The sequence below is a fragment of the Manacus vitellinus genome, unplaced genomic scaffold (genome assembly GCF_001715985.3).
Source record: "Manacus vitellinus isolate BGI_N305 unplaced genomic scaffold, ASM171598v3 scaffold_38_pilon, whole genome shotgun sequence".
Lineage (NCBI taxonomy): Eukaryota > Metazoa > Chordata > Aves > Passeriformes > Pipridae > Manacus > Manacus vitellinus.
The window spans coordinates 6,049,272-6,073,463 of NW_021940526.1; the positions used below are offsets into that span (position 1 = coordinate 6,049,272).

A 24,192-nucleotide genomic window follows, 5' to 3' on the forward strand; every position below is an offset into this window, starting at 1 on the left:
CCCTCAGCTCGTTTCAGTTCCCCTTCATCCAGCCCTTTTTGCCCCCCAGAACCTCCTGGCCTGCTTCTTCCACCTTCATTTGCCTTCCTTTATAAGTATAATAAGTATAAACTGCCTCTTTTTTTGTCTTTTACCTTCAAACAATTGATTTCTTTTTCTCTGGTGCCTCTGCCTCGCTTTTGATCCTGCCTGGCTTCGCCTCTTGTATCTATTCTCTTTCAAACAAAGAATTTTTAAGACTTCAAGCTTCATTTTCAATCCCTCTTCATGTTGAGAATCACATGGAAAACCAAATTTTCCACTTCTGTTCTAATGGGGAGCCAACTAATGTGAGTTCTTCAGGCAAGACAGGCAAACAAAAATGTATAAGACACAATTGCTGATGGGTTTGTACTGGGTAGCACTGCTTGTTTTTATCTATTGCCCCAGAAATCTCCACTTCTGCTCATCCATTTCCCTCCACTTGAACTGTGCAACCTGAACATTGTGTTTTCCTATCCCAGCTCTTCCAGTCCCCTCCCATCCCTGGAGTATATTTTGGACCAGACCGACCAACGTGTCTTTTTCAAGTGCTATTTCCACAATTTGCTTTTGTTCTTCTATCATTCATAAGTCACAGAAGGCGTGAAAGTGAATTTCTTTTAACCATCTCTACTTCACGGGGTCAAAGTAATGCTTTAAATGAGTTTTAGATGCATTTCTTCAAAACAAGCCAGCTGTGGGGACGTACAGCAACACCCTCCAAGTATCCCAGAACCACGGAGGGAAAATTCCTGACTAAATAATGCCTTCAAAGGCATTTCTGGAGTTGGACCAGCCTCAGGAATCTGCTTATTTACGTAGGGAGCTGTGGAGATTGCAGCGTGTTGGTACTGCCAACAGATAGGATGATTAGTGCTAAAAACAATATCATTTGAGATAAGCCTTCTCCTTTGGAAAGTTGCTATTGAACTCGGCTTGAACCTCAGGGTTCTCAGCCTGGAAACCACGGCTCAAGTCCTAAAAAGGCTCCTTCAGCTGGAGGGGGGTAGGACTGGATTGATCAACCAATATGTGAAGTCCCTTGTCCTTTATCTTAAGGTCTCTTGGATTTGTATAAATCCAAGCAAAGCTGCACTGATGAGCTGCAGTCACTCCCCAAAAACACCAGATCAGGCTCCCGTGCTGCTGAGCAGGACTAGAGCAGCTCAAGGTGTGCCAACACACAAGAAAAGCAACATTTCTTTCTGCAGGACCTGTTTTCGAGGTGTCCCAGAAGGAAAGCTGGTTTCTGGGGAGCTGCTTGTGTTTCCCTGTGCAGGGATCAGCAGCTGCCCCTGGAGGTGCTGGGGAAGGGCCTGCACAGCTTTAATGAGCCCTTCTGCAACTCCCTAATTAAAAAGCAAGGCCTGGCTCTCCCTGCCATCACAGGTTGTAGCAGCAATATTCTGTCCAGTCAAGCCTTGCTAAAGGAAAATGCTTATGAGGTTTCCAAGGAGAGAAATAAACAGAATGGGAACCAACAGGGAACTTGGAACTTTTAAGTGTATGTAATTAAGCAAAAAATACATCCTTCAGATAATTCTGGAAAGTATTAGGAGATATTCATAATTCATAACCAGTTGTTTGGTTTTCTTTCAAGCAAGGGGGCAGCTTTACATCAAACACTGACTAGCTTTTCCATTAACTTAAATAAACAAACCAGTATGCTTCAAGTTAAGGGAACATCTTTTTTTCTTTCTTTCTTTTTTTTTTCCCTCCTTTTTAATAACTGGGTGAATTAGAAATAAGAACAAGACATTTACTTTCAAATAGGAAATTAGTTTGCATGCTATTCCTTCATGTTAAAAATACTTTGGAACACTCACAAAAACAATGTTAAGCTGAATTTATGGAAGTGTTCCATATCAGTTCTGAAGATGATATGCCAGATGTCGGGGAGAGCTCTTTCATCTGCAATAATGGAATAGTTTAATCCACCCTTGTTGTTTTTGAGCCCGCTCCAAGTGGATTGGTCATCATGGGTGGGTGATCCTCACTTAGGCAGGCATGAACCAAAAAAGCACAAGTTGTTAGACCTCTAGCAGAAAAATCACAAGAAAGCAACAGCAGGAAATACTCCACTGAAAGGAAAAATAAGCCATTGCAATGTAAATCAAAAAGTTTGCCATTGTGACAACTCACATTTTGAGGCACTCAGAGACTTGCAGACACATTGCACTGAATTAGGGGATTGTAAATGGTTCCTTTCATGGCCCCAGCAAAAATGAAGCCCAAAATACACATTTTAAATTAATATAGGTCAAACACATGGAATCTCTTTCTTTTTGATGAGCAGGAAGACTGGTCCTGTGCAGGGCTAAGGGTTGGACTCAATGATCCTTAGGGGTCCCTTCCAACTCAGCATATTCTGGGATTCACTGACAGTGAACACTGTGGTCTTCTAATGGGGGGACTGAAGAGCTTTTCCCTTTGAGAAACCTGAAACACAGACATATATAATGTTCTTATTTTAAGAACATCACTATAATGTTCTTATTTCAATGTCCATGTTCTTATTTTAAGAAGACAGTGAAGTAACACAGAACAGAAAATCCTTTTGGGAATGGTTTGTGGCCTTGTATCAGACTTGCTGCCATAGCAGCCACACCACTGTCATTTGTACTGATAATTTCAATTAGTGGATTCGTGTGTCCCATTCATTTAATTGGATGAGGAGGTAACTCCAGGGGATCTTAGCATTGGAAGGCATTCACCTTGTGCAATGTGTGAGGGAAAGGAGCATCCCAGCTGGAGGGAAGTGCAGCAGAAGGGAAGCGATGCATCAGCTCAAAGCTTCATTCATTTTTTTTCCCCTCTTCAGCTGCTGCCCCTCCCAAACACGTGGGAGATGTTGTAGTGCTGAAAGCCATGGCTCCCTCCTCTCTGGAGCTGTTGTGTGTGATCAGTCAGTTCGGTGTGGACATACCAGAGACAATACATAATTGGGACAGAAGGCTGCAGCCCAGGCTCCAGCAGTGCAGCTCCTTAGCTCTGCTCACTTCAGAGCAGGATGCTGTTCCTGCACCCTCACATTCCTCAAGCCAAGGTTGGGTAACTTGCCCAAATTCGCCGTATTTCCTCTCACTTTTGCAGTCCAAAGACAGGGAACTATGAGTTGCACTGCATTCACTTGTTTTTTGTACATTTACTACATTAATACTTTGCATTATTTCTATTCTGTTGTGCCATGGTGTCCAGGAATACTAAAAGATGAACCTGCAGGGGCCTTGCTTTGCTGTGCTCTCAGGTGTGAGAGGGGAAACATCTCAGCACGCTGAGGGAGCCGGGCCGTTTTTCAGGAAAATCTCATTAATTTCAACATTCTGCCTCACATACTTGCTTAACTGTGGCTCTTGGCTCTTCCAGCTGCTTTTCCTGTGCAAACAAGTATTTGTGCAGGTTACCTCTGTGCTCAACTGTGAAAACTTGTTACCAGGGCAATCAGTCCAACATACCGAGCAGGAGAGGGCCAGAGGAAAACTGGGAAGAGAGGGAGAAAAGGCAGCACTAAAGAGGGGGTTTAAGGGCTGTGCAGAGCTGGGCACAGTTAGAGATGCTGCTTCCCAACACCACTAAACCTGGATTAGCAGGTTCTGCTGCTCCAGGGATGAGGAATTCCTCCAAATATTCCATCTCCTGGTACCTGCTGACCTCGGGTTATGTAACAGATTTTGTGCCGGGGTTTGCCACGGCCTCCCAACACCAACGAGTTAAAAGCTGTCCGGGCACCCAGCCCAGCTGAACGACATCCCAAATGCTGGAGGAAGTAGCAAGGGAAATAGAAAAGCCCCTGACAGAAATTGTTGATAGCTTGCTAAGGGCTGGGGAGGGAACCAGGGAAATTTGGAGGTTGCTGATGTTGTTCCTATGGGTAAGAAAGGATCAGGGAGGATCCAGGAAACGACAGCGCAGTGAGCTTGGCTGCAGTTGCAAGAACAATATAAGGAACATAAATAGGGGACAGAATCTTTCATTTGGTGAAATAAAGTAAGCCCATACTCACGGAGGAACTACAGCGGCCTAGTTCCTTCAGGTATTTTATTTTCAGGTGAAAAATGCCAGTATAAAGCACCTTACAGAGAGAAGAAAAGCCAGAAAGGGCAAGGTTTCCCAGGCTCCTGGGGTTAAGTAAATTGTCCGTGATGCTGCAGATCCCTGTGTGTCTGACATCAGACTCTCTGGTGCCATTGCTGACGTGGGAGGTGATGTTTGCACTGCAGATGAATCCACTGGAAAAACAGACCAAGCCATTCTCTGGTCTCACTCACACTGAGAACTCACAAAATTTAAACCCATGAACTAAAATATTTATGGTTTACATTCAAAACAAGCGGAGAGCAGGTTCTCCGGAGTCAGTGACAAGTGCAACACTGACAGAGGTGGGACCATCCTGCATTTACGTTTCTGTAAACCAGTCAGCAGCTGGTCCTTTGGTGCTGCTCAGTGGGGACAGAGATAAGAATTTTAATCCTACAAAATCATTTTAAGAACCCTCTTTTTTACCTGGTGGAATATCCTGCTACGGGCCAGAACAGAGAAAAGCAGCCTACAATTCTTTGGCGAGTTATTTTGACAGATGGGTACGTGCCCAGCCAAGGAGAGCAAGAAGATGCTGTGGCACATGGCAATACTGTGAGAGGCAGCGAGCAGCTGAGCACTTCAGCCACAGGAGTAAAACACACTCGAGTTAGTTAAGAAAACACTTCCCCAGCCCTGAGCACAACTTGCAGGGATGTGCTGCGGGAGGAAAGGCTTAAGTGGCTCGGATAAGAGGAAGGCAGATGTGGATTGCTGTTTTTTCTCTCTGTTTCTGGAGCCCTGGGGAAATGCATCCCCCGAGTTTGTGTGCTTCTCCTCCTGACAGGAGGCAAATCGCCGAGATTAGGCTGTTGCATAAGTGAGTGAGCAGCATGAGTCAGGGGGTTTGGGAAAAGTGAGTCACGGCGTGGAGGGAGGGAACCCAGCCAGGGCCGGAGCTCAGAGAGAGACCAGGGGGAAAATATTAAGGATGTAGATAAGAGCCTGACAGAGGGGAGGGCACGGGGAAGGGAAACGCTGTCCTGAGAAGAGGGAACCATCCACGAGGTTTAGGGAAAGCTAAAAAGCAGGTCAGGCAGAATTTTTGTACACAACTGGTGGTTGAAATGCAGAGGAGCTGCCAAAGTCAGCAAGGGAAGGACAGAAGTGTGTAAATCACTTCAGGAGGGAGCACGGGCACATTTTTGGAAAATGAGGGAATCACTGGGTATAGCCATTAGTGAGCCTTATGGAATTAGAGCTATGAAATGCCAGTGCATTTGTATTTTGAAGGAATCCAGGAGCAAGTCCTGCTGCCCTCCGTGGTCTCACACTAGTGCTGGAGCACCCTGCAACCCCAAACAGCTGCCTGAGCAGACCTTAACCTGCACGGGGGCATGGACACCAAAACCTTCCCAAAGGAACTTCCCAGGGTAGCCCTGGAAAGTGCTGCAGAAGGCAGCATTTCTATTAGGATGAGTCACTGGGGGCTGGTGGCCCTATTTACCACACACAGTTGAGGATCTGATAAACATTTCTGAAAGAGCAGTGGGGCTTTACATGGAATTTGAGACACCTTAATTGTAATATTCCTCCTCCTTTCTGCATTGACTCCTCACTCAATTTAAGGTTTTTATATAGCAGCAAAGTCATTGCAACTTGACAGAGGCCACCCCACCCCACCCACTCTGGGCACTGCAAGGTTTGACCCAGCACAAACCTGTGGGAAAAACAGAATGAGGGTCATCTAATTGAAGACTCTCGTGACACTTTAATGGACCTGAATCCAGAGAGTTCTGAGAATTCTGTGCTTTGCAACCCCCCAGCTCCTTGACTCTGGAACTGTCAGTGCAGAATTCTGGATGTAACACTTACAAACAACACACTGAAAGTAAAGTGCTCAATCCTAACACATTTTACAACTGTTTTTATAACCAGAGTACAAATAGACCCCATAATAAGTTGGCTTTTGAGGGGCCTAGTGAAAGACTACAGAATTATCTGAGTACAATTACTACAAAGATCAAGGCACTGAAGGGAACCCAGCTCCATTTCCACGAGATGTGGATCAGCAAAAGGATTGTTTGGCTATTCCAGAGGAATTTTTCCCCTACACAGGCTCTAACTGTCCAGAGAAAAACTGGTTGGGAATTAAAATCTGAGCAACATCTTCCACCAGACTCAGAGATACAGGGAGTGTAAGGATTAATCTACATTTCACAGGTTGCATGCATCAATAATCAACAACCACTCAGGCTTTTTAACAATTTAACACAAACTTGCAGCTCTCATTTATCTGTGGTGAACAGCACAACCTTTCAAATGCTAGCTGAGATCAGAAAATACAAAGAAAAAAAGAAAGGGTAACATTAAAAGAGAAGACCACTTTATTACTGGTTACTGATGGAATTTATGTGGCTTACCTGGGTGAACAAAGGTATGTGTAACATCTAGAAATTAAATTTAAACCGAGTTGATGAGCAATGAGTTGAGAGTGTTTTCAGGTGTTTTCTTATCAGGCTTAAGGCAGAAGCTTCAGCTGTGGAATAAGTTGCTGCAACACTTATGGAAATGAACTTTATCACGATGACACCAAATTTGGAAAAGAGGATGTGGAGGAAAGATGCTCAAGAATGAGCTTGTAAAAGCCCAATATTTTCTTTCTAGATCTGTTTCTTATAGTGCACTCATCACTGTGGTATCTTGAGTGCTTTCCAGTAGTGCATTAAGCAACATGACAAACATCTGTCACATGTTTGTTCTCTCACCCTCTCCCCAGAGGGACAAGTGTGTGCAGCGGAGAGTCTTGTTTTAATTTTTTTAATTATCATAAACACACATGCACGTAACACATTATTAAACATTCATGCAGGAGAGGAAAGGTCACAGTCATCTTGCTCTCAGGATTCAAGCTGGGCAGCTCTGTGGTGTCCCTGTAAGAGTTTCTATCACACCCTTGCTCCACACTGCAGAGTCTTCTCAGGGACCAAATCAATGTGCACCAGGCAGGAACCAAATCCATGGATTCCCAACGCCCTCATTCACTGCTCACACTTCAGCCCAGGGATTTTGCCAAGAGAGATCAAATGGAATGAGGTGGTAGAACATAAGGAAAAAGATCTGCTTTGTCTAACCACCATTTCATTCCCTGATTGTGGCATTGGATACAGGAATGTTGCATTAGAAGCAGGAATTGATGCAGCTTCCAGATCACTGTCACAGACTCAGAGGGCACTGTGCAAGTCATGATAAACCTGAGGATCTAATGGACTGGAAAAGTCTGATTACCAGAAAAATAAGCTCTTACAATAATGAAGACCTGGGAGCTACTGATTTCCCTACGGAGGGGATGTGACTGGGAAAACAAGCTGGAACCATCAGCTCAGAGTTCAGTCAGCCCCTGCCCAACTGCAGATACACAGAACACCCATGGACACAGCAGGGATCCCAGATCAACACTGCCCAGGGAATCACAGCCCTCCAGCAGCCAGTCACAAATGGAAGCACCCCTGTGATGATGTGGAGTAGCCACAGTGAAGCTCTTCTGAAGCCCACCAAGAATATTCCACCTCCTGACAGACATTTCCCTGGCATGGGGAAGACGGGCAGGACACACAGACACAGAGAACACACCACCCAGGCCAGGATCCTCACGGAATAAGAGGCTTCAGAGAGCTCTAAAGGACTCCTTGGAACAAGTCTCATGACAAGGTTGTTCTCACAAACCCAGATCTTTCTGGCCATAACTTCAAACCCTCCAAGAGTTTTCCAAAAGAGGAGGCAGCCAGCAGGCTAAAACTAATTTGGGATAATTGTTCCTCTTGCAAACTGAACTTACCATCAGGAGCAACCAAAGAGCCTGAGTGCACAAGTCAATCTAGTCTGAATCATTTTAGCTGGAGCAGCTTATTATTCCATGCATTTTAACTAATCCACCTTAAAAGGAAACTCATGTTGCATTTACTCATACGTGAAGCTCCCAAAGATCAAATAAACTCTCTTTGTTCCAGCACACTCTGCAACAAAAAGGACTGGAGCTGAATAAGTGTTGAGCCCTTTTATTCCCAGCTTTTATAGGAATTAGGAGCACATGCAAAGCCCAGTGAGGTCCCTGCAAAGACTTGCCTTGAGCTGCCCTGTGCTTTGGGCTCCAGCGTTAATGATGTGCCAGGGGGGTAGGAGGCAGCCAGTTGTATTCCCTGAAAATCTTTACACCTGGGAATGTGCTTTTCAGGTGTCAGGACACAACAGTGAGCTCAGCAAGTCCTGCACCGACCCAGCAGCTTTAGGACTGACACTGGGCAGAAATGCAAAGCCCAGCCTAACAGAAAAGGGCTTTATTTTCCCCGTCAGATAAGGGGAAAATGTATGTAAAATATTTGGACATTTGGGGAAAGGGCAAACGTTGAGAATTAATTCAAACTGTTGATGGTTTATTTTTTGTTGAATCTTGTGGTCAAAATTGTTTTCATTTGTTATGAGAAAGAATCCATCATTTTTTCCAAAGCACCACCCAGAATCTGCCACTGGTGATGTTCTAACATCCCCAGTGCCTATACAAATAGAGAGGTCAGCTGAGATTTGTAAACTAGAGATCATAAGTTTTAAGGAATTTGTTTATTCAGCCTGGAGTCTCCAAATTGTGTAGGATGCCAAAATTAAAAAGTCATTTCACTGTACTGTGTCATGTTACAATAAAAAGCTCTCCAACATTTCTGGATGTTCAGATGAGAAAGCAAGTTGTAATTCATTTGTCAGCACATGCAGTTTAATTATAATTAAGTACCTCCAGCAGTTATAATGAATAGGCAAAATGAAAATGCTGGTTTATGCTTGTATAAACCTGCATTCAGTGTGAACTAAAAGCTGCCTGAATTACTCTGAGAAGCCCTTGCATTATTACTCTGAGAAGCCCTTGCATTTTTAGCTGTGCTGTTCAAACACACGGAAACCGTTTCCAAAGGCTGTAACAGACTGACTGAATTAGGGGAATTTTCATGGGAATGACAAGAGGCAGATCTCTTCCTGATGGGAAGGCCACCACATCCCAAGTTCCAAGTCCCTGTCCAAAGCGTGGAGCACGAGAACCACGCAAGAGAGATCACCAGAGCCTTTTTAGTATCAGCAAAACAACATGTTTCTAACTCATCTCCTCCTTGAGAAAGGGCTGAACTACATCTGCTGAAATTTTCCAGAGTAATTCAACATGAAACATCCAACCACCATGGGGGGGGAAAAAAACAAACAACAAAGTCAAATTATTAAAATATGATAAAGCTGCAAGAAGTTCACAGAAAGTTTTAGGCCAATAAGTACAAAATATTAATGGTATTTGACAAATAAAAGGATTTGACTGTTTTAAATAACCACATCTGAAAATATCTACAAATGCAGTCTATCGGAATTCAAAGCTGTCAGAAATTTGGTAACATTTTAAATCCTGCAAATGGAGTAAGTGTTGAGATGACATCCTGGGATACATTTGAACTTTGCTGCCTTCGCTTATGGGAAACTTGAAGGCAAAGCATTTCGAAGGCTAAATATTGTAATTCATTTTAATACTAATATTGCATTTGCCCTTTTTTTTTTTAAAATAAAGATATAGATGAATGTGCAACTGGAACCCATACCTGCCGAGCTGACCAAGTGTGTGTCAATCTGAGAGGGTCCTTCAGCTGCCAGTGCCCTCCCGGTTACCAGAAGCGAGGGGACCAGTGTGTTGGTAAGTGCTGCTCTGGATCCCTCTCAGTGGGTTTCTCTCATCACCTATGGTAGAAACTTTATGGTGATCATGAAGTGGGTGGGGGTGTGGTGTAAAATAGCTATTCCACTCGGGAATGCCACGGGACAGTGACCTTAGCACAGTCCTTAACCACTGAAACACGGAGCGAGGAACTGTTTGAAGCACAATCAACACTTGAACTCCATAAGACGGATTTTCCAGTGTTTCCCACTGTGTTTATTGTTTGTGGTGGGGTGTTGCCTGATGTCCCAGGTAGTGCCATAGGTCTGTGATGGCAGCAAACCAAAGCCCATCCTTGCCCTGAGCTCAGCAGCAGAGCTGTAGGAGCAGCACTGCCTCCACCCAAACCTCATCCCTGTGCAGCCTGGCCAGGGCTTGATTTTATGAGTAAATGAAAGAGATGGAAACTCTGAATGCAGGTATATGAGATTTGCAACCTGTAAACCCCCAGGCTTTATTCCCTGTGCCAAAATAAGCCCTTGGCACGCCCTTGGGACCTGTGCAAGTCCAGCATGAAATTAAACCCGAGTGCAGGGTAAACACGGCATCTTCCCTGTTCCAGCCTCATCTGGGATCCCTGTGCCAAAGTGCCATTGCTCTGCTCCTTCAGCCTTGATTTAACACCTCCTGAATCACAATTCCAGGGCATTAATGGCTCCTCTAGGCACTGCAGCCTAGGGTCTGCCACATCATAAAAACAACCATGAACCAAGAGAGTCAAACACGTACATCACGAGGTGATATTCAAGACAGCCTCTTGTAAGACACAGGACACTGGGTTGGGGTTGGGATTTTTTGTCCTTAGCAGAATTCGAGGTTTTCCTCTTTTTGTCTCGGGGATCCTACACTTGAAATGCATAAGAAGTTGTTGATTTTTGGTTTTAATCTCTTCCCAAAAGGCCATACAGGTAAGAAACTGGAGAGGTTTTAGTACATACCTATTCTAACCTAAATTCCTGGGCATGGCTCTTTCTTCAAGGTTCCAAGCCAAGGGTTGTAGAAATAAACCCAAAAATTCTTATCTCTTTCTTAAGAAATGTAGATCAGGCCCTGAACTGTCAAACTGGTGTAAACACAGGTGTATCTGATTTTTCCCAGTTCCCTGTGCAGGAGTAGGATGAGGAATTTGGAATGAAGGTAGAGGAATTGCTTTGCTTATTTTTTTTTTTTTAATATCTGGGGTTTATTTAGGTTTTTTAGAGCAGGTAAATTATATTACTGCCATGCAACAGCACTTCTAATAATAAGCCCCATGGTCCTGACTGAGAGTCTCACTGGACTCACTTTTATGCATCTAAATCTATACATGAAGATGTCTGGAAAGGGAAATTTCCCTTCTCCTATTTAGGTCAAGCCCAAGGATAACACCTGTGTTACATATTACACAGTGACCTAAATTAGAAGTACATCCCAACAGTTAGTCCTGTCAGCATTTCAGAATAAAGCCTGTCTTGGGGGATTTTTCTAACAGCTCAGCCAGAAAATGTTCTCGGGGCCAGATCTTGATAGAGGTTCTCCATATGGGAGGAAATGTTTCTCAAATTTGAAAGAAATTTTTCCAGACTATTTTGGCTTCGAGGCAGAAGGAGGGGAAAAAAAAAAAAAAGACATTTTTAACAATTGGTTGATTTTAATCTAAATTCACTAATAATTCCTGTCCTTTTTTTAGATTTTTATTTTATTTTATTGTTCACACACTGCCAAATTAGCCTTTTCTGAAATGCATGATTGCAGAGACAATGAATTGTTTTCCAGCATCACTTCAAACACAAGATTTGGCCCAATGGATTAGACGATGCTCAGCCCTTAGATCTGCACAGAGCTGAGGTGCCCAATCCCACAAGGAAAATTCCCTCTGAACCAGAGCCAGATCCTGGAAGCATTTCTGTGTATAAATGCAGTGCCTAAGCAGCAAAGCATTGCTCATACACCTATATTGTATAATGCTTTTATTTTTAAGCAGTAATTTGTAAGAGCTTAGTCCTGTAAAAGTCCAGGATGGAAATCTACTGTGTCTCCTGATTTATTCCATTTCCACTTCCAAATTTCTCCCTCTACCACAAAGGAGTCACAGTGACAATTGCTACTGTATGGACAGCCAGGAATTTTCCAGCCTAAGCTTTTTCATTCAGAACCATCCAAAGCACTCCACTAAAGCTCAGCCCCAAATGGCAACTGCAGATTTGACAAAGAAAGGGTTAATTTCCAAAGATGATTTTTTTCACTTGATATTAAAACAAACACTTTCCTCATTATTAAAAAAAAAAAAAAGTCTTGGCCTCTTTTTAAACACATCCATGGTGGAAACAGCTGGAGGTAGGAAACTCAAGATCTGGCATGGATATGGGAAGTGCCTTTCTTTGTTCCAGGGAGTGCTGGGATTATTTGTGTGAGTGTTGATCCTTTGAAATCTCCCATTGTGTACATGTTGGGAGCACGGCGTGGATCGCTCCACCAAGCTCCAGCAGGCCCAGCTAAGGCACCATAATGGGATAATAAAAGTGTATTCCAGGCAAAACCAGAGGCAGCATCTCCTCCAGAACCCAGGGAAACCTTTGAAAACACGGAGAGGGAGAGGAATGGGCTGGTCCAGGTTGGTGTGGTTGGCAGGTGAAAGCCCTGCTCTGATGCACACCAGGAATGCTGACGCTTGGAAAGGCAGCTGCTCCACCTCAAATCAGGGAGAATGTGGGGAAGGTTCTTCCTGCCCGAGATGCACAGCCAGGTGCTGGTACCTGGAGAGGTGTCCAGGACAGGCAGCAATGGCAGCTCCTTGGGGAGCGAGGCAGGTTCTGGGGATCCCTGCAAAAGCACCACCTGTTTCCTTTCCAAGCCCATTAATTTTCTCTCCTCACCGCTCCCCTGGACTTGCACAGAAAATCTGGACTGTTCCTAATGGAGCTGCAAAGATTTAGTGTGTGCTAGGAGCGCTGCACATGAGTTTTTGGGAATACGAGCTCCAAGCCACTCTCCCTGTGCTGTCGGCATCGTGTCCGATCCTGAGGGAGCCCGGGGGAAAAGCTGAACCAAACGTGGAGTTTTACCTACACTAAACAAACCAGATCAAGCAGTACTGGGGGAGTGAACACAAAAATCAAGTTGAGATGTGCATTGAGCATAAAAAATTGTTATAAAAAAACATACTTAAAGGGGAAAAAAAAAAAGAGTATCCCTGCTAATATCCGTAGAAGCAATACCTAGGCTCACATAAGGTTTTTTCAAGTGCAGTTAAGTTTCCTGGGATCCTGGGACGCAGGGAGCAGCAGGGAAGGGCTGTGGCTGCACTGGAACTAACCCCTGTTTTTTGGTGGCACAGACGTCGACGAGTGCACGCTGCCCCCCTACTGCCACCACCGCTGCGTCAACACCCCCGGCTCCTACTACTGCCAGTGCAACGCCGGCTTCCAGCTGGCATCCAACAACCACACCTGCGTGGGTAAGGAATGCCCTGCACGGAGTCACACCTCCCCTCTGCCACGGCTGGCATGGCAGTGTTTTCAGCCCGACTCGAGGGAAATAAAGAGCAACCGGTGACACAGAGTGTGGCTGCTCTGAAAGGCTCCTCTGCAAGGGATCCAAGGACAGGAGGGAGAGAGGGAAAACTGGAGCTGTTTGGTTGGCAGGGAGGTTTATAATCACTATTTAATATTAATTAATTTCATATTTAATAGTTATTATTCCTTCAGTTTGTATTATCATTGGCTTCCCCAATAGCAATGCCAGTTCACACACCAAAGGCTGGAACTGGCAAATCAAGGGAACCAGGACTAAACCTCTGCAGTTAACTGTAATTATCCTCAGCACGTGGGCAGTGTAGTGAGGAAAGAAAGCAGCTGGGTCACATCTGAATATCTAGAAAAAACAACATTAAAAATTAAAACAAAGGTCGTCAAAAATGGCCTTTCAGCAGTGATCTTCCCCTCAGAAATAAAACACTAAGGGATGCTTGATAGTAAAACTTCAGGACTTGATGTCAAGTTGGAAATCATAGGCTCTGTTCTAGAAGGATTAGAGTAATGATAAAAGGGTAACTGTGTCTGGAGTGCAGAGAGAATGGCCAAAAAAAAAAAAAAATCAAGAGACTGGTGATGGAGATGGTCAGAAGTTCTTTCTGGCTGTAATCTATATTTTTTCCCTTCTGGTACCATCTGCATGATGTGCATTCTTTGCACTGTTGCCAGAAAAGAACAAAAAAAAAAGGAAGAAAAAAAATCTGTGATGAGTTTTCCCCTATTATGACTCCTTTTCAGGACTAGGATGTTCATCATACAGAGGATTAATATCCTCTTCATTGGTGTCATTTTTCTGGGTGCCCAACGTTTGTCATTTTTCAGTTGTATCTCTAAATTACACTGTTGCTGACATTTTTAAGTGTTTGCAAAAGCCACGAACTCAGAGGGGGTTTTTTTTTCCAAATGAAGCTTCTCCTCGTTATCTGATAAACAAAAATGAATGGAAAACATGCAGGGGAGGAATACAAGGGAAAACACAGTGAAATCTATGGAGTGAATGGCAGAGGAGCAGCAGTTAATCAACAGCCTGTGGAAAAACAAGGCTTATAGATTCCAGAGGTGATTAGACTTTTATAAACTTCCCACTAAAAATTGCTTCCCTTCCCACAGCAGTGTCCTCACAAGTGCTCTGGGGATGGGCAGCACCACAGAAAACAGGCAGCACACAAACATACCTTCCCCCAACGTGGGCCAGGCCTCAGAGCACTGCAAAACCCCACTGGCCTCCAAGGCTCGTGTTATAATTGCAATGGAATCTCAAAGAACCGATTTTAAGGGTAATAAATAGCTCAAATAAATCTTAACCACTGCATGCTGAGAGGTCTTATCAGTATGTGTTCCTTATATCAATTATTTATAGAGACTTGGCATTTCATACCTGAAAAGAAAAAAAAAAAAGGAGGCTGGAATGTGGAGTTTAATAGCCACACTAAACATTTTTGGGAGAATTCATCACGCGTTAGAATAACTCCCATTCCTGGAAAAATGCTCTTTTTTACATGGAATGTAAAGCACAGATCTGACATTGCTGCAGTGATGCCAGATCTCCATTGGGAGAGTCAGCTGAGCTGCTGAGCAGTAGGCCCGGCCTAAGGACTGATGCATTGAGCCTAATTACCACCCACCCAGGGTAAATACCTGTTGTTTTCCCTTTCAGACATAAATGAATGTGATGCCAATAACCCATGTGCACAACAGTGTTACAATATCCTGGGTTCTTTCATCTGTCAGTGCAACCCAGGCTTTGAGTTAAGCAGTGACAGAATCAACTGTGAAGGTGAGTGATTGCTTTTTGTGCCTTGGAAGAGCAACTTTTTGTCCTGTTTTTGTTTTCCCAGACGCTTTTCTGTGAACTGAGGGACATAATTCAAGTGGAGCCACCCTTGAGTGGGTGCAGTTTGGAGCCAAAACCTTTAAGACATTTATTTTTAGGGTGCAAATGTAGCTAATTCACACCTGAGTGGCTGCACTGAGGTACAGAGAGGGGTGGGTATCTCTACAATAAGTGCCAAACAAGACCTGGGAAACAGCTGGGAAGAATAAGGCTCCGAGCCCTTATTTCCCAAACTCCCTGGAATTGTGTGTGGTCTCATGCTGATGACCACTAAATGAATTGGAAAGGAATGCAAACCAAAAACAAGGGCAATTCTCTGTGCTGTTGGGCTCCTCTGGAAACCACCCCTCCAGATTTCTGATGTGAAGGAAGCGACAATTGTGCTTTTGAGGTGCTTTCAGGCCTGTGTACACAAACAGCTTGTCTCCTGATGATTATACAATCCACACTCCCTTTCCTCTGCCAGAGCCTCCACGGGGGTGCTCTAATCCCCTTTTGGACCCCGGTGATCTCACCCTGAAAGCCCCACGTCCTCTCTGCCAGCCTTGGAGCCAGAGAGGTCTGTGGTTGGGCGCTGCCCTCCCGAACGAGCTGGAAGAGCTCTCCCAGATGCTCCCTGGCCAAGCTGCTTAAGCTAATCCTATTTGAACAGAACAGGGAGCAGCAAGAATGCAGCCTCCAAGGACATCCCTGACCTCGAACCCAGAGCTGGGCTCAAGCCTCAGAGGTGGTAGGAGGGAGCTCCTGCTGTTTCCCAAGCCAATCCCCAGTTTTGGGAGGTTTAAATGAATTTCCTGTTAATGGCACTCGCTGTTGAAATTTTGTTCCGCACCAGAATTCTCTCACTGGGAAATGATGGTTACGCAGGGATAAAAAAGCAGGAGAATGGGATACACTGAATATTATTAGAAGGCAAAAAAACCCTTTTCCTCTTTCCCAAAGAGCTACTCCATTAGCACAGGGCACAAGTACAAAGGCAACATTTTTGCCTTACTAACTAATCTCACATCTGTGTTTCTTTCCCCCTCAAAGTAATCCCACTTTGGAATACTACAAGTATACAAGGCTTTCAGGAGTTATTTTCCCAAACCTATCCTGAAGCCTAATTTAGCTTCTGCTTCCTCAAACCCCAAACTCTCCTTCTGGAAGGTTATTGATAAAACCCCAGCAGAACTGGCCTTTCCATCTGTCTTGGAGGCATCAAGCAGCACATCTGAGGTTTTTTATAACATTCTTTGTAGACTGATTTTTTTTTTTTTTATTTTGAAGCATTTAGCTGTTCCATTTAGTTGTGTAACAAGGCAGAAGTTAAGAGGCAATAACTGAGCTCTTTGCTCTCTGCAGACACTGATGAATGCAGAACCTCAAGTTACATCTGTCAGTACCAGTGTGTCAACGAGCCAGGAAAATTCTCCTGTGTGTGCCCTGAAGGATACCAGGTAGTGGGAGGCAGAACATGTCAAGGTAAGTGCCCTCACCTCAAAACCCTGCCTTTATTAGCACCATTTCAGCCAGGACTAAGAATATCCACTCTCTAAATGGTTATATTTCATGCCAGGATTATTATTTTGTCAGCAGAAGATATGCTGATAAAGCATTTGGTGATTATAAGATATTCAATTAATCTTATTTGAATCTTGCAGCTCAAACTCCAAGTCCTTCAGATTCCTAGGACAAAATTCCAGGGTTTGCAACCCCCAGGTAAAACTTAAGATGTCGAGGAAGTGGGTCCAAGTTTCAGAGTCAAACATCCCTCAATAAAATCAGGTTGTTTTTTACAAACATGAAACATGGCTTTATATCATGTTTCTTTTTAGAGAGATTCCTAAATCCAGTCACAGTAGAAATTGAAGATATGTTTGTTCTGATAACAGAAGACCAAAAAAAAAAAAAAATGCAAGCCTTCAGCAGCTTAGATAATTTGTGTTTAGAAAAATAAATGTTCTGGCCAGGTGCCACCGAATGCCAGGGTTTTCAAGTCCTCACTGGTGTTAAATGTCTGTCATCTTGTTACAGAATATTGCAGAACAATGTATTAAGCTCAAGACCCATTGCTTCTGCAACTCAGAACCTGTTTTAAAAGCCCTTATTTTTAGAAATGAACAGGTGTAGAATTATTGGCAGAAGAGATGAGAAAATAGCTCTTCTTTATCAATATATTTTCTTACAAATATCAGATTAACTTCTTTTCTACCTTAACAGCAGTTGGTACTGAATGTTGTGGGACACTTGGAGAATCTAAAAGATCTAATTACATTTGAATAAATCCTTCCTGTGCCTCTGAAATTCAGGAGCCTGTGTAGGCAGACAGTGGGGTTTTGGCAGTGACAGGAAAAGGAGCATTAATACAGTGCAGGGCTGACAGTCCCCACCTCCCTCCAGGCTTCTTCTCCCAGGCAAAAAAGGAAGCTCTGCTTTGCCCAATAAACAAGTTTTCATTACTCCTTTCGAAGCTATTTTAGTTAAAATGCACCATTAATTAAGCATCTTAGATCATGAAAAACCCAGCTTATTAGAAATGAGAACCGACAAAAGGCAAGAAATCAATTCTTCCTTGAGACCTTTCCCCTCTGTCTTCAGGACACCTCCTGCTGTAAAGTTCTTCTTTGCTAATGAGAAACTTTACAGTGGTTCCACAGCTGGATTACACGGGATAAATGTCTATCTCCACTCAACTAAGATGTCCAGTCTTACTTCATGGCTAGGCTTCGCGAACGAAGATTTGGGGCAGTCTTACTTAACACTCAATAAAAAAACGTTTATTCCACTTTTGCCTGGAGAAATCCTTTACAGCCAGAACACTGAAACCTGAGGGGTTTCTGACAAGCAGGTGGCTGGGCTGGGTTTTGGTTGTTCTGAAGGCACAGGGAGTATGTTTACCAATGATGGAAACCAGTTTGCTACCCAGTCCCTTTTCCTGTCTCCCAGATATCAACGAGTGCGAGACAACCAACGAATGCCGAGAGGACGAGATCTGCTGGAACTACCACGGAGGGTTCCGCTGCTACCCCAGAAACCCCTGCCAGGAGCCCTACGTGCTCACATCCGAGAAGTAAGAGGGGAATTCCTTCCCTTTCGGCTCCCCCCGAGCAGGGAGTGCTGTGCTAACGTGTTGTGCCCCTGTGTGTGCCCCTGTGTGTGCCGCAGCCGCTGCGTGTGCCCCGTGTCCAACGCCATTTGCCGGGAGCTGCCCTACTCGGTGGTGTACAAGTACATGAGCATCCGCTCCGACAGGACGGTGCCCTCCGACATCTTCCAGATCCAGGCCACCACCATCTACCCCAATACCATCAACACCTTCCGGATCAAGTCCGGCAACGAGAACGGGGAGTTCTACCTGAGGGTGAGTATGGATAGAAACATTCATGAGGGGATTACACACAGAGTCCCTGGACAACCACCTTAATTACATTTCTCATCTGGCACCAAAAAAAAAAATAAAAAATCACTAACAGCATTCTAGAAATCAGTGCCTCATCCCAAGCTAAGCTCAGCCCAATTTACGACGGCTTTATATTAGATTCATTTAGTGCTGCAACTATTTCAGGAAACCACTTGGAACAACACTGTTTCCTGTTGGTGGGACACATTCAAGTAGATACATATGACTCAAAGTGTCCAGAACATCTGCTTTTCGAGGGTTTTTGGAGGAAATCTGATTTTCTTGGACCCTTGTAATATTTATGAATTCCTGGGAAATCCTTTTCCTTCGTGTGTAGCTTTATACTCAGTAAAACAGAATCAGCACAAAAGCTTCTGTCAGAAATATATTAATTGGAAGGTTGTCATTTTTAGTTATTTTCCTTCAAATCTGGGGGTTAAGGGGTTTTGATCCAACAGGTGTAGCAAGGTATGGCATTGCCATTTGCACCATGTTTCCCCAAGATGGGAACAAGGGACTACTCATCTAAATCTCACTTGTTCTGACATAACCTATAATCCAGTTGCTTTTCCCTGGATTTATTACACACCAAAACCGCATCACCACCCCCAAAATGCAAACAGTTCTTTGCTTAGAATAAGAACAAGATTATTCCAGGTCTCACTTGGGTTAGACCCCAGTCTAACCTTCAGACTGACTCTTAGAGTAACAATTCCAACCTCCTCTTGTTGCACCCAAAAAGAAATCACAGGCCTTAAATAAGGAAGCACGTGTTTATTCCTGCCAGGGGACTGTGGTAAACAAAGGCTTACTGGGAAGCTATTCTCACTGGTTTAGTCAAGCTCTGAGCTGGGTCTTGGATACAGCAGATGCACTGGGTTCATCTGCACACCCCACTCCTGTGATATGGTGAGAAAATATTTGCAGTAGGCAAAGGGAGAGAGGGAGTTTTTCCTTTTATCATCACCTGGGAATGACAATGCCATTTACCGAAGCAGCAGCATGCCATGGCCAAGGCCTTCCCCAGGAGCACCAGCCCAGCCTGGGAAGCAAGTTTTGGAGCAGTGCAGGGCAGGGATGGCAGTAGGTACAGCCCAGTGGCAAAGACTCCCAGAGTTTACAAAGAGAGCACGACTTCTGGAGAGCGAGCCATGAGACGACAGTTCCCCTCAGTAACACCCCTGTTAAAGACGTTAAGCCTCTTCTTTTACTGATTCTCTCCATTTTAAAAGCTGAGAGATGGGGATAAAAACAAAGACTGCCCTGGGAGAGTCAGCAGCACAGTTTCCCCCTCTGGGTCAGGCGAAGCTTTCCCTGCAGCCAGGCCGGGTGTGGGACGAGTCAGGGCCGCCCCAAAACCCTCCAAGCAGCCCTGCCCTGTGTTTGTGAGCAGCGGCGAGGCCCGGGGGCCGCGTGACTGAGCCCAGCTCTGTTGTCCCCGCAGCAAACGAGCGCGGTGAGCGCCATGCTGGTGCTGGTGAAGTCGCTGGCGGGGCCCCGCGAGCACATCGTGGACCTGGAGATGCTGACGGTGAACAGCCTGAACTACCGCACGAGCTCGGTGCTGCGGCTAACCATCATCGTGGGGCCCTACGCCTTCTAGGGCACCCCGCGCCCCCCGGCACCGCGGCAGCCAAAGATATTACCTGAGAGAAAGCACTTACTATTTTATTTATAGATTTTTGCTCTCTTTTGTTTTTGTTTTGTTTTTTTTTTTAAAGAAAAAAAAGGAAAAAAAAATTCGTTTAGTAAGTCGGTATCTTTTATTCACGCATTACGCCTGTAATTCCCAGTTAGTAGATGTGTTCCATAGTATAACATGGGCATTGTCACTTTGTGTATAAAGATTTAAATCTTGGTTTTTTTTAATTACCTTCCTTGGACTAGATCCATACTACGCTTTTGTATGAGAACTGTATGTTCATAGTATCCTGTGCAACCTCACGCCCCCTCCCCAGCCAAATAGGTCATGCCATTTTAAAGTGATCTTCTGTGTTGTTTTTTTTTTATTTTAAATTCTAATGCAGCTACACTGAATCTCAAAAAAAGAAAAAAAATTATGTAGTCTGAATGATACACAAAGTAACGGTTATCCGATAAGCTGAAATATATTTCTTCTTTTTAACTATTTTGTAACAAAAGGTAACAGGCAATAAAAATCTGTTTCTGTAGGCATTTATGTGCTATCACAGTGGGTTTTTCTAATCTGGGTTGGAGGTGAAGTTACACTGTGAGAAATGCTTTGCATCAGGTTTTTGTATGCAGATTGTGTTAACCGTGCCACGGAATAACATCCTGCTCTCTCCAAGAAAAATGGACCATAGGAGGAACATTCCTCCAACAAAGAAAGAAACTCCAAATGGAAAAAACCCCGGGCAGGGCACAAATGTCCATGAGAACACTCCTGAGAACACTGTTGGTAGTTACTGGGATGCAGCATTTTCAGACAGAACTTAACATACTATTTTTCCAGAAGTATTATGTTGTATACTAAGAATGGAGTGCATTTCCTTATTAAGTTATATCACTGCCAGGCACTCGGTCCTGTTCCTGCTCTTACAACTCAGATGTATCATGTACAGTGTTCATAAAATTTATTTCTAATTTTCAAGAACTAATAACATCTTTTGTAATATGTAAAATCTTATTTCTTGTTTAAAAAAAAAAAATGTAGCAGTTAATCCTTTGATGTACAAAATTTTTAAATAAAGATCTCTTACCATATTGTACCGAGTCTATTTTGAGGTGGTTTGTTACTGCCACTGTTACTGTCAGGTACTGGGGGAGTCTGCAAAGCCAGAATGATCCAGATCTGAGTCTGTGCAGTTCTTGGAAGACTAAAGAAGTAATTCCTTTGCAGAAGGACAAACCTGTTGCCCACTGAGCTTTGGTTTTACTGACAGCAAAACTCTACTCCAGAGGGAGGGATTTAACTGGCGTTTTCTGTGGTGAAAAGTCTCTGATCCAGGGTTTGCCTTGTGGGAAGCTCCCTCCTCTCCCCACAGAGATTCCTCCCCATTCATCACCACAAATCCACTTGGTTGGAAAGGCACCTCCTCATTCCACACATGTACTGAGCAAAATGTCTGCTCCTCCTCCCTCTCCATGCAATTCCTCACCTCCACACTTAGTTTGTTAACCAACATTTTCCTCTCCCCACAAAGGAGCTGTGCTGTCCTCCAAGCCTCCCCCCTCACCCCCAGCATGAACACTGCTCTTTTACTCAAACTTTTAACTTCCAAATTGTGGAATTCACCACTGCCCACTCCAAGAAACAAAAGGTTTTGTTGCTTCTGGGTTTAAAATGGGCAGTTCTCTCTCGGCAGGTGCCCAGAGGAGGCTCAAGTGGCTTTTCCCCCTTCAATCCCAGGACTTCCAGGGCACCTGGAGCATATCAAGCAACCACAAATCGGCCCTGGAGTCCCCAAGCTGCCCCAAGGACTTACTCTAGCTTCATGACCTGCCAATATTTACATCATTTTCACCACTGTACACCAAAAAACCCCTGTGTGTTGGTAGGAGGGAAAGCCACAGGTCCCTCCAATCCTCCAGGCAAGCAGAGCTCCATCTGCTCCCCCCCAAAACACACAGAGCTGCAGCAAACGTGCAGCAAGAGTTTCAAGAGCTACTTGGATTATAGAGAACACTGAAATCCCAAGGAATTATAGGAGAGCAAAGTGTTTGCTCAGCCCTCTCTATATCCTACCAGCATGACCATTACCAATAACACACCCCAGGAAAGATTCTCCTATAAATCTGTCAGTGTTGGAGAAGAACCTAAATCAGGATCACATGCAAAGTTTGGTATCTTCTTCGAAATAGAAAACAGGGAGAAAAGAGTAAAAACAACAGGACTTTGAGAAAACAGAACTTAAGGAAATCAAAATGCAAGTTCATTCACTTCCCTGAGACCACCTGAAGGCAGTGCAGTGGGATTATTTTGTTTGGAAGGCTCACAAATGCGAGTTTATTGTTGAATCCCGTTTCCATGGCTGCGAAGAGTTGCTTGTGTTTTGAATGCTCATCCATGTTTCTAACTTTATAACTCTCCCATTAAAATATAGAACAGCTGCTGCCCCAGTCAGCTGTGGAGCACATGGAGCCCACCAGGGACAAAGCCCACTGTTAACAGGGAGAATTATTTTTAACGCCCTCACATATCTAAACCTCCCCATCATCTCAGCGAAATGGCACGTTTCCACACTTCCCAGCTGGGGGAACACCTGCAGGATTCCAAACTGAGCTGGGCTGCATCTGCTGCAAAACCCAGTTTTTATTTCATCTGGCCAGCAGAAAAAAGTGAGCAGCCTCAGTGAGCGGGGCAAAAAGTTAACTGCGTTTTATATCTGGGGAAAAGCAGATGTGCAGTTAAGATGTTTACACAGCAAACAGTTCTGTATATATTAGGAGGAAAGAGAGCTGTTTAATAAAATGAGGGTGGTTTACAGTTGCCAAAGCAGATTTGGAGGACGGCACAACAGCTTTTGTCATTCTTGCATGGGAAAAAACACAGACCTGTTTTGTATTGGTATCGATTATGTGCGTTGAACAAGTAATTTCTTTTTAAAATAAGTGATCTCAGAGTTAACTCTTTCTAAAGCCTCACATTTGTTGTGTCTATTTGCTCAGCAGAAAAAGCTGAAAAACGTTGTGTCACGTGATTTATTCTGTGGTATCTCAGCCAGCACCTTGGTACTGGATGAAGGGCTGTGTGGCCAAGACACTCAGACCAAAATACTGGAACTGGGTGAGCTTAGGAGTGCTGGGGATGAAACTGCTGTAAACACTGGAACTAGGTGAGCTCCAGGTTTTGCTTGCCAACAGCCACTCTGTCAATCATGTGCTGTTTCTGCTCTCAGCTGAGAAATTATTTCACTTTCTGATCCAGTATCCCAACAGTCCCAGAAGGAACATCAGCGCTCTGCATCTCTTCTCCCTCCCAGAAATGCATCTGGGCAATTAATATTTTTTAATTTTAATAATATTTCTGTAAAACCACACAGTGCATATCTATTCAAAGAGGATAAACACTCAGAGGTGCTGCTCTCAGCTAAGCACTGCAGTGGCTCCTGCCCTGCACATACACACGCTCTGGTTCACTTCATTGCACTGCTTTAATGAAACATTCATTTTTTTCTCTCCCCCCAGGCCCTAAGATACCCCTCTGCAGTCTACAAAAGCTCCCAGTGCTCCATCCTCACCTGAACAAGCACACAGAAAAAGCTCTGAAAGTGAGCAGCCTGCCAGCTGGGCTGACAAACCCCAACATATTTATGCTGTTAAACTCTGAAACCAGAGTCATGAATGTTACAGACACCTCGAGGTCTAAATCCTGCCGGTGCCACTCCAGAAACATCTGAATCTGTGACCACCTCCTCTGGAGGGTCACATTTGCTCCCTGCACTCTGGGTGTTCCTGGAGTATCTCTGTGCAATATAGAGGAATGTTTCCTATACAGAACATATACAACAAACACCCAAGTGGGAAGTCAAGAGAGCAGAATTCCTGCAGGCGGCATGGAAACTAGGAAAACAAACAGATTTTGGAAGCTGGGAGGAAGGGCTGCAGAGGGGAAGCCAACATACCAAAGCAGCAGGGTAAAAGGCATTATTAAAATCAATAAGTCATTCTCTGAGAGGCTGAGGTTGTATAGGAACATGGAAAATGGAAATGTTCCTGAGAT

At 44.2% G+C, this 24,192-nt stretch overlaps 1 protein-coding gene across 1 annotated transcript in view; it reads left to right on the top strand.

Annotated features, from left to right (window-relative positions):
* The window catches only part of EFEMP1 (EGF containing fibulin extracellular matrix protein 1), a 41,881-nt gene extending 20,646 nt beyond the window's left edge, over positions 1–21,235 (top strand). The window contains exons 5-11 of the mRNA XM_008924836.3: positions 9,638–9,760; positions 13,098–13,217; positions 14,951–15,070; positions 16,472–16,591; positions 18,056–18,179; positions 18,275–18,470; positions 19,954–21,235. Of these exons, the coding sequence (XP_008923084.1) occupies positions 9,638–9,760; positions 13,098–13,217; positions 14,951–15,070; positions 16,472–16,591; positions 18,056–18,179; positions 18,275–18,470; positions 19,954–20,112 (962 nt within the window). The 3' untranslated portion in view covers positions 20,113–21,235. The remainder of the gene's footprint in view (positions 1–9,637; positions 9,761–13,097; positions 13,218–14,950; positions 15,071–16,471; positions 16,592–18,055; positions 18,180–18,274; positions 18,471–19,953) is intronic.
* Positions 21,236–24,192: the final 2,957 nt, after the last annotated feature.